The 10,907-nt window shown below is 45.9% G+C and overlaps 1 protein-coding gene across 2 annotated transcripts; it reads left to right on the top strand.

Moving 5' to 3' along the window:
* Positions 1 to 572: 572 nt before the first annotated feature.
* LOC101123451 (putative killer cell immunoglobulin-like receptor like protein KIR3DP1) lies at positions 573 to 10,047 on the top strand. Of its 2 annotated transcripts, XR_006056254.2 has the most exons (7): positions 573 to 618; positions 761 to 796; positions 1,959 to 2,237; positions 3,123 to 3,422; positions 6,450 to 6,749; positions 7,718 to 8,624; positions 9,414 to 10,047. XR_006056254.2 is itself a non-coding variant. In XM_060398198.1 (6 exons), the coding sequence occupies exons 1-6, from the start codon at positions 585 to 587 to the stop codon at positions 7,825 to 7,827; spliced, it is 1,059 nt and encodes a 352-aa protein (XP_060254181.1). In that variant the 5' UTR covers positions 573 to 584; the 3' UTR covers positions 7,828 to 10,047. The 2 variants fall into 2 exon arrangements, 1 of the variants encoding a protein (XP_060254181.1); XM_060398198.1 differs by having other exon boundaries at positions 7,718 to 10,047.
* The last annotated feature ends 860 nt before the right edge of the window (positions 10,048 to 10,907 follow it).

Raw genomic sequence — 10,907 nt, 5'->3', positions numbered from 1 at the left:
TTGAAAAGCAACAGATGGATGTATATACATAACTAAGTCACTTTGCTGTATACCTGAAACTAACACAGTTAGTTCCTTAATCGCATATATTACAATGCAGAATTTTTAAATATTTTCCAAGAGTCATAATATGCATGTCTGGTCCTCTCATAAGAATGCAGAATCAAAGTCTCTATTAATGAGTCTTTAATTGGCAACCTGCACTGAGCCTGACGTACGAGGTGGGAACATGTGATTTCTCTTCTGTGAAGAGTTAAGGTTACTGAGATTCATCATGAGCTTGGGAAAAAGCATCCTGCATGGTATATTCTGAATCACAGTTACTACTTCCTAAAGGCAGCAAGATCTGTTCAAATCCTCTTAGGTTTATAGTGTTTAGGGAAACAAAATGTGACGATCGAATCATGAGGTGTGCTCAGTGATGTGGCTCAGGTCAGACTTCCATCCCTGGCATGAGAAGAGGCTGGCCATCTTCCCACGTGACGTGAACCAGGCTGTCTGTACCAACAGCACTGACCGCTTCCGCATCCTGTGACTCTGTCAGCTTTGCTCAGTTCTGCCTCCTGTATCACAGAAGCAGAGCCATGTGCCCCACACTCCTCAGCCTCCTGAGTCTCGGTGAGTCCAGAAAGACACGGTTGGAGAGGGTTATGGTGGAAATTAGGAGGTCTTCACACCACTGACCAGGTTCCCTGCATGAGGGTGCAAAGAGTGTGGGGTCCATCAGGACAAGCCATCTCTGACGTGCTTTTCCTTCTAGGATTCTGTTTGAGTCTGAGGACCTGGGCAGCCGTGGGTGAGTCCTCCCCATCACTTATTTCTCTGTTGAGCAGGGCAGTTGTGGCTGATGCAGATGACACTGGGGGCTGGGGTGAGACCCTTGTCAGTACAGTGAGAGCCTTATGCCCTGTGGATCCCAGATCCTCCTATTGGCCTTGATACTCATCTTCACTCTCCCAGAGGTTAGCTCAGGTCTGGACTCTGGACCTGAAGGCACACTATGAAGTCTGGGAGTTGGGAGCTAGGCCCAGTGAGTACCATTTCAATCATGAGACGGGAGTAAGGGGCTGCAGCCCACAGACCCTCCCCTACAAGCTGGCTCATTGCATCTCCAGCTGGCCCTTAACAACAGGATCTGCAGGAAGCCCGCTGAACCTGACCCCTGGGAAGAGTCTGCTCCTAAGGCAGGGCCACCTGGACCTTGTCACACAAGTGATGTCAGTTAGCTAACAAAGGAGCCAGGTTCAAGTTTTATTTCCTTCTTTTCAGTCAAGTGGCTTTTTCACTTGTTACCTGTGTTACTGTTAGTCGCTCAGTCGTGTCCAATCTTTGTGACTCCATGAACTGTAGCTCACCAGGCTCCTCTGTTCATGGGATTCTCCAGGCAAGAAACTGGATGGGGTTGCCATTTCCTTCTCCAGGGGATGTTCCCTACCTGGGGACTGAACCCTGCTCTCCTGCATTGCAGGAAGTTTCTTTACCATTTGAGCTACAACAAATCCAACAGGGAAGCCCTCCCACTTCTTTTCCAGGCATCAGTTCTTTGGTGGTGTTTCTTTTTCCTGCATCGTACAGCATGCAGGATCTCAGTCCAGGATTAGGGATTCACCTCGGGCCCTTGGCAGAGAAAGTGCTGAGTCCTAACCACCGGACCACCCAGGAATCCCCAGTGTTTTTTGTTTAGAGATAGTTTTCAACATTTAGTCAACCCAAGGAGTTATTCTTCTCCTGATAAGAATCACTACTGAGAATCATATTCTTAGAATCTCCGTGATGTCTGTCCTGGGTTGACTGTGTCTCTGTCTGTTCCCAAGCCCCAGGTGTCCTTGAGTATCAGGGTGATACACTTTAGGGTTGGTGCCTTGGAAGAATTGAAGGGGAAGCACTCCAACAAGACCAGTGGGGAGAGGGGACCATTCTTATTTTCCTCTCAAAACCTGTGACTCCTTCTCTCCTAGGTGAATATGACAAGCCCTCTTTGTCAGCCTGGCCAAGCACCATGGTTTCCTTAGGACAGACTGTGACTCTTCAGTGTCACTTTGATTCTCCATTTAAGAGATTCAGACTCTTCAAAACAGATGGTACCAGTCTGACTGAGCTCCATGGAAAACATTTCAACACCTTGACCCTTGGCCCGGTGACCAGAGAACATGCCGGGTCCTACATATGTTCTGGATTCTCCAGGTCTCTCCCTGTGTTTTACACACGCAGTGACCCCCTGCAGATTGTGGTCACAGGTAGGAGGGGTCCAGCCCAGCCCGGGATAGCCATCTATGCAGGCAATCCCATCCTAGGTCCAAGTTCCTTATGTGGTCTAATATTTACTCAGAATTTCCAGCCAGGAATGAACCAAGAAAGAGAGCCCACTCTGAGAGCTTAAACTCAGGATGTTGAATAGATGGGGTGCTCTGGCAAAGGAAGGAGGAGCCTCCCTAGGCATTAGTTAGACAGGATGCTGCCACTGCCTGCCACCAGAGAGGATGGGGAACAACTCTGATCCAGCACCTGCCACTCAGTAGAGAGCTGTAATCCCATATGAAGGAGCTGGAGCCCCAGAGTGGAGTCCTAGGAATGTCTCCAGAGGCATGAGGTGGGGGTCACAATTTCGGAAAGGTTCCCTTTTTTTCCACCTCCTTTCCAATCTCCTGCCAGTCATCACCCACATTCTAGATGAATGTGAACAGAACCACGGAATGATTTGTCAGAACCACTCAGCTCCCCACCACACATATCAGGGACAGGATGAAGCTGAGAGCATGGCAACCCACTCCAGTATTCCCTCCTGGAGAGTTCTACGGACAGAGGAGCCTGGCAGGCTATGGTTCATGTGGTTGCAGAATTGGACAGGACTGAAGTGTCTCAGTATGTATGCATGAAGCTGAGAGCAGATCCAACAGCTAAAGAGCTTAGAATAAACACAGAGGAGGCTGGAGGTCTTGAGCAAAGAGAAACAGAAAAGCATGAGCCAGAGCCCGAGAACAAGGCTAAAGAAAATGCAACAGAACAGAGAGGAAGGGTAATTGGCTTTGATGGTTCATGGGGACATTTTTCACACCTTCAGATGTCAGGGGAAGTGCCGAGGTGGGGTGACTCATGGAAGCTCAGAACCTCTTTGCTCCTAGGTGTCTTCACAAAACCCTCCATCTCAGCCCACCCCAGTCCCCTCATGCGTGTGGGAGAGAATGTGACCCTCCGCTGTCAGTCACTGCTGTGGTTTGACAAGTTTATCCTGCACCAAGAAAATAGCACAGGGAATTTCCAGAGACATGGACAAACGCTCACTGGTGGGCTTGCCACAGCTGACTTCTCCATTGGCCCCATGACTTTGGTGAGTGCAGGCACCTACAGATGCTATGGCTCTCTCAGCCACTCCCCCTATGTGTGGTCAGCTCCCAGCGACCCCGTGGACATCATCATCACAGGTGAGTGTGGCCAGACCAGTGCCTTCTTCTCACCGTGTCATGGAAGGTCTAGTGTCCAGTCCAGCATCAGTACCGGCAGAGAATGACAGGCGTGCAGAGACATTCACAAACTCAGGAGAGGGAGCAAAGCAGAGAGAGGAGGTGTGGACGCAGAAGGGAAAAGAGAACAGAGTCCCTGCCGTGTGCTAAGGGGAAGACACAGCCGGTGACAGGGGGAAGAAGCAAGAACGTGAAAGAACGACCAATGGAGAAAAATGTACCAGAGCAGGGACGTGAGCAGTTCCCCGCTCAGGCAGCCACTGATGGCTGGTTAAGGGGTTGGTTTCCCGCTTTCATGTCAGAGATCCCTTCCTCTGTCAGCAGCACATGTGGTACCAGGCACACTTGCAGTCCAGCAGCTGTTCTCACTGCATGAAATGGTATCTCATTGTGGTTTTGATTTGCATTTCTCTCATAATGAGTGATGTTGAGCATCTTTTCATGTGTTTGCTAAGCATCTGTATGTCTTCTTTGAGAAATATCTGTTTAGTTCTTTGGCCCATTTTTTGATTGGGTTGTTTATTTTTCTGGAATTGAGCTGCAGGATTTGCTTGTATATTTTTGAGATTAATTCTTTGTCAGTTGCTTCATTTGCTATTATTTTCTCCCATTCTGAAGGCTGTCTTTTCACCTTGCTTACAGTTTCCTTTGCTGTGCAGAAACTTTTAATTTTAATTAGGTCCCATTTGTTTATTTTTGCTTTTATTTCCAATATTCTGGGAGGTGGGTCATAGAGGATCCTGCTGTGATTTATGTTGGAGAGTGTTTCGCCTATGTTCTCCTTTAAGAGTTCTATAGTTTCTGGTCTTATGTTTAGATCTTTTATCCATTTTGAGTTTATTTTCGTGTACGGTGTTAGATACTGTTCTAGTTTCATTCTTTTAAAAGTGGTTGACCTGTTTTCCCAGCACCACTTGTTAAAGAGATTGTCTTTCTCCATTGTATATTCTTGCCTCCTATGTCAATGATAAGGTGTGCATAGGTGTGTGGATTTATCTCTTGGCTTTTTATTTTGTTTCATTGATCTATATTTCTGTCTTTGTGCCAGTACCATACTGTCTTGATGACTGTGGCTTTGTAGTAGAGCCTGAACTCAGGCAGGTTGATTCCTCCAGTTCCAATCTTCTTTCTCAAGGTTGCTTTGGCTATTTGAGGTTTTTTGTATTTCCATACAAATTGTGAAATTATTTGTACTTGCTCTGAAAAACACTGCTGATAGCTTGATAGGGATTGCATTGAATCTGTAGATTGCTTTGGGTAGTATACTCGTTTTCACTATATTGATTCTTCTGATCCATGAACATGGTATATTTCTCCATCTATTAGTGTCCTCTTTGATTTCTTTCATCAGTGTTTTATAGTTTTCTATACATAGGTCTTTGTTTCTTTAGGTAGATATATTCCCAAGTATTTTATTCTTTTCATTGCAGTGGTGAATGGAATTGTTTCCTTAATTTCTCTTTCTATTTTCTCATTATTAGTGTATAGGAATGCAAGGGATTTCTGTGTGTTGATTTTATATCCTGCAACTTTACTATCTTCCTTGATTGGCTCTAGTAATTTTCTGATGGAGTCTTTAGAGTTTTCTATGTAGAGGATCGCGTCATCTGCAAACAGTAAGAGTTTTACTTCTTCTTTTCCAATTTGGATTCTTTTATTTCTCTTTCTGTTCTGATTGCTCTGGCCAAAATTTCCAAAACTGTGTTGAATAGTAGTGGTGAAAGTGGGCACCCTTGTCTTGTTCCTGACTTTAGGGAGAACAGTGCGGAGATTCCTTAAAAAATTGGAAATAGAATTGCCTTATGACCCAGCAGTCCAACTGCTGGGCATACACACCAAGGAAACCAAAATTGAAAGAGACACGTATACCCCAAGGTTCATCGCAGCACTGTTTATAATAGCCAGGACATGGAAGAAACCTAGATGTCCATCAGCAGACAAATGTATAAGAAAGCTGTCGTACATATGCACAATGGAGTATTACTCAGCCATTGAAAAGAATACATTTGAATTAGTTCTAATGAGGTGGATGAAACTGGAGCTTATTATACATAGTGAAGTAAGCCAGAAAGAAAAACACCAATACAGTATACTAACACATATATATGGAATTTAGAAAGATGGTAATGATAACCATGTATGGGAGACAGCAAAAAGACACAGATGTATAGAACAGTCTTTTGGACTCTGGGAGGGGGTGAGAGTGGGATGATTTGAGAGAATGGCATTGAAATATGTACAATATCTAATGTGAAACAAATGACCAGTCCAGGTTCAATGCATGATACAGGATGCTCGTGACTGGTGCACTGGGAAGACCAGAGGGATGGTATGGGGAGAGAGGTGGGAGGGGGGTTCAGGATGGGGAACACGTGTATACCCATGGCGGATTCTTGTTGATGTATGGCAAAACCAACACAATATTGTAAAGTAATTAGCCTCCAATTAAAATAAATGAATTTATATTTTAAAAATTTTTTTCAAATCTGTCGTGGAGGCAGATTTTTAAAAATGATTTTAAATGACATTGCATTTTTTGGGAGAATGACATTCTAACATGTATACTATCAAGTGAATTGAATCGCCAGTCTATGTCTGACGCAGGATGCAGCATGCTTGGGGCTGGTGCATGGGGATGACCCAGAAAGATGTTATGGGGAGGGAGGTGGGAGGGGGGTTCATGTTTGGGAATGCATGTAAGAATTAAAGATTTTAAAATTTAAAAAATAAAAAACTAAAATTTAAAAAAAAAATAAAAAAAAATAAAAATAAAAAATTATTTTTTAATTGGATTTTAAATGACACCCCATATTTAGAGTTATTTCTGATTTTTCCCTATGCTGGGTGTCCCTTGCTGTGGGGCTTTCTCTCCTGGCGGTGGGCGGCCTTCTCACTACAGTGCCTCTCTTGTTGCAGACTTCCGGCTTTAGTCCTCTACTTAGGACTAGAGTAACTTTGTGCTCTAAGATCAAGGTCTCCTCCTTCCAGGTCTGTCCAAGAAACCCTTTCTTTCAGCCCAGGGGAGCCCCGTGGTGAGGTCAGGAGAGAACGTGACATTGGTCTGCAGCTCCGAGAGCGCCTTTGACCAGTTCCATCTGCTCAGGGATGGGGAGAACCTTGGGTGCCCAGTTGCTGGTGGATGGAGCCCCCACGGAGCCCTCGAGGCAGAGTTCCCTCTGGGTCCTGTGACCCCTGACCACAGCGGAGTCTACAGGTGCTACGGCTCCTTCACTCACTCTCCCTACTCGTGGTCAGAATCCAGCGACCCACTGTTCCTGTCTGTCACAGGTAAGGAACCTCTTCCTGGCCCATGCTTTCTTGTTGCTGTTCCAGCTTGCTGTCGCTAAGCTGTGTCCAATTCCTAGCGACCCCCTGGACTGCACCACAAGCGACTCCTCTGTCGTTCACTATCTCTGCTTCATGTATCACAGCCTTGTCCTGGTGAAGGGGTTTGCATAACTCAATGAAGCTATTAGCCATGTCGTGCAGGGCCACCAAGACTGACAGGTCATAGTGAAGAGTTGGACAACACATAGTCCCCTAGGGGAGGAAATGGCAACCCACTCCAATATTCTTGTCTCCAGAACCCCAAGAAGATTCCCATGCTTCACAATGCACTAAATCACATTGTGGGGGCCAAGAAATCCATTTGGGTTTTTCCATAACATCTTACTCTATCACTGAGCTCTATCTCAAAGGATCCATGCTCATGTCAGGGGAACCTGAGGGCTTCTGGGGAAATGGAGGCAATGAGAACCAGAGAGGAAGAGAGATGTTAGATGACATCTCAACCCTCTTCCACCTCCATATGGATGCTTCGCATCAGAATCCTGTCTATCCATGCAATAAAGAAAAAGGTCAGGGTAGACCCAGGCGAGGGAGAGGCTGGACTGATTTCGGAAGATCAGAGATTGCATTGGATCCTTGCTCTTAGTCTTTTCCCAGAAGCACCTCTAACATACAGGTGATTTCCCAATTAAAGAGCATGGACACTCATTCCTGGAGCAGAGAGAATGTCTCTAGCTTATAACTGTCTTTCACCACCAGGCATATCCTTCCCACATCCTTCCACCATCACATCTCCAGGATGGAGGATCTACTTAACGCATTCACAGGAGAGCTCTCCCCTCCCCTATCAGTGCTCTTCGGGATGACAGAGTCAAGCATAGGCAGGAGGTCAACCTTCCAGAAAGAATAATCCTTATTCAGTCAGTATGAGTAAGGTTACTCGTTCACCCCTGTCTTTTTTCTCCTAGAATCCACTACAAGTACATGCTCATCACCCATGGATCCACACACCACAGAAAGTAAGCAAGAAGTCTCCTATCTCAGCAAATTTCTGAGAAGACAGAGGGTTCCTGTGTGAGCATTGGCTCTGCCACCTCCCAGCTCTGTGACTTTAGGCTCCTCAACATCCCTGTTATGTTAGCATTTGAGACCATGGTCTCCAGGAGACCCACAGGGCACATTGAGCTTCTCATGCTCGGGGACTGGAAATTTCTAAACTGGACAAAGTGGGTCAGACTGACCTGACCCCATGCTAAGGGAGCTGCTCACCCTCCCTCCATCAGTATCTTTGGGGAAGAATGGAGGAGAGGTGAGGATTTTAGGGAGCACCTTCAGTATGCGCTATTCCTCCACTAGTGTTTATGAACTGAACATTCCACAGTTCAGAAATAGAAGTGTATTTCTTCTTCAGGATTCCATTCATGGCATATAGGGATGGAGGTGGAAATATATGGAGGATTAAAGCAGTCCCCATTCATGCAAAAGCACCATGCCTTGTCGTATGGGCAGCAGAGAAAAACTGCATGGGAGCCCGGGGGACCTGGTTTCAGACCACTTCTGGTCTTGCATGGCCTCTTTACTTCATCCACTGCTAGCATCTCTCCTGGATGCTTTGCTTCCTCCTGGGAAGTGGAGACCATACTGATCAGGTTGAGAGTTGCTGACACACTTTGACACAAGGATACAATAACTCCTGTGTGTAGGGGCAGGGTGTATGCAACGAATAAGAAGACCTTCTTCCATTGGCTTGTTGGCAAAAGCACAGCTTCCTCAAGGCCACTCCAGCCAGCTGCACCTTCTCCTTAGGCTCTCTGTAGCCTTCATCTATACCAGCATCTTCCTCGCTGTTCTTGTCTGTCACTGCTTACCCACAAAGTAAGTATGAAGAGCCAAACTGTCACTGGTGTTCTACCCAAAATTGTAAGTTTGAAGGAGGGAAGCACAACATAATCTGACCCAGTGGGAAGTGGGCTCATAGCATAGAATGGCGTTTTCACTTCCTGTAGGTTAAAAACTGATTTCCATTGTTGTAATCCCGGAATGAATATCTTCCAGAATAATGGAACTCTGTTCCTTTTATGAAAATATGTGTTAATTTATTCTTAGCTGCATCAGGCCTCAGCTGCAGCACTTGGGATCCTCACTGCAGGGCTGGGGTGCAATTCAAGGCTCCAGAGCTCACAGGCTCAGCAGTTGCAGCACATAAGGCTTAGTTGCTTCAAAGTACATGGGATCTCAGTTCTCCCAGCAGGGAGAGAACCCACACTTTGCACTGGATGGTGGAGTCTTAATTCCTCGGCCACCAGTAACATTCTAAGCCTTGTTCTTCCCTTCAACCACAGCAATCTGTTCTTCTCCCCTTTATGATCTTGAGAATCTGCCAATATGCATCAGAGGGTAATCCATAATAGAGGATGTAGGACGGGATATCTGGGTTTGCACACGCTCCTGAGAGAGTCTGTCAGTGCCTGGGCATGTATATGGGATGGGTGTTTTTAGTTTTTGTTTTGTTTTGTTTTGTTTTGTTTTTTTTAAACTTAGTAGAGTAGATAGACTCAGCAAACTGGGACACACCCCTGCTTTTTTGGCTGATGTCCCGACCAAAATATGGAGGTCTAGAAGAATCGCCCCACCCCAAGAGCCTTGACTCTCTTCCATTCACAGGTGTTGCCATCACGGAAGGAGAGCCCAAGGAAGAAAGAACAGTGAACGGTGAGGTGGATCCTCCCAGCCCAAACCCTGGCCGTAGCCCGAGCCCCTCCAGTGCCCAATGCTCCGGCCTTCGAAAATCACATTTCATTCCATCATTCATATCTCCTTCTTCTTAGGACCGATCAGCAGAGGATGTGATATTCGTCCACTTGAACCACGGGACCCTCTCTGAGAGACTGTTCACTCCCACTCCCCTGAGCCCCATGCCCCTCTTCGCCGAGACCAGTATGTATGAGGAATTTGATGTAAACCAAGTCCATGCTGACCCTGACCTGGCCCCATCCTTTGAGCACACAGTGTTATACATTGAAGAGCTACATCTCTTTCTAAAGGGGTTCCTCCATGGGCATTCCTTCTCCTCCTCCAAAGCAGCCCAGCAGCTCTGAAGCTAAGAGTGGAGCCCAAAAATTATAGGATCGTCTTCAAAAATCCCACCACCTGTTAGTAATCCCCTGGCTATTCTAATACTCTATTTTAACTATCTAACCTTTTGGGAGAAGGTATTCTAATCAATTGCGCATACAGGGTAGGTTACCATGATCATCCTGCTATTTTGAAAATTCCAGTAAAGCATAAAAATTTGCAAGTTGAGTCTTCAAATTATTCAGTTTAAAATAAAAGAAAGCAAATTAAAAAAAAAAACCTCTGTTCAGTAATAGTTTACAAACATGAACTTGTTTACAAGACAGAAACAGACTTGTAGACTTGGAAAACAAACTTAGAGTTACAGAGGGGAAGGATGGCGGAAGAGATACATTGGAAGTTTAGGATTGACATGTGCACACGGCTATATTTAAAACTAAATGCTTTCCATGAAACAATAATCAAAGCAATGCATGTTGGCCAAAGAAAGATGAAGTATATTCTGTTTGAGATATCCAGTGTGGTGCCACTTGCCACATGAGGCTGTGTGTCTGCGTGCTACGACGATTCAGTCATGTTCGACTCTTTATGACCCAATGGATGCTGTGTAGCTCTCTAGGCTCCTCTGTGCATGGGATTCTCCTGGCAAGAATCCTGGAGTGGTTGCCGTTCCCTTCTCGAGGGATCTTCTAGACCCAGGGGTTGAACCCTCGTCTCTCATGTCTCTTGCATTGGCAGGCGGATTCTTTACCACTGAGCCATCGGGAAGGCCCCTCAGCATTTTACCAGCCATGTGCCCTGAGGGTGCTGGGGTTTCAGGGGTAGAAACAAGACAAGATCCCTCTCAGTCTGGATCTGCACTGGCCGATAAAGTACTCACTCAGCCGCGTGGTATAGACAATGACTCTACACATATATGGAGTAAAGCATTCAGTTCTTCAGTTACACCCACCACATTTCACGTGCTCAGTAGCGTCAGGTGGCCAGGTGCCATGGTGCTGGACAGAACAGATGTTTAAAAAGTCCCGTCATCACAGAGAATTCTAGTGGACATTCCACTCCAGATCACTGAGGGCTGCAGAA

The sequence above is a fragment of the Ovis aries genome, chromosome 14 (genome assembly GCF_016772045.2).
Source record: "Ovis aries strain OAR_USU_Benz2616 breed Rambouillet chromosome 14, ARS-UI_Ramb_v3.0, whole genome shotgun sequence".
In the NCBI taxonomy this organism is placed as follows: domain Eukaryota; kingdom Metazoa; phylum Chordata; class Mammalia; order Artiodactyla; family Bovidae; genus Ovis; species Ovis aries.
Note: the sequence above shows the minus strand (reverse complement) of the source record. Positions and strands in the feature narration are given on the sequence as shown.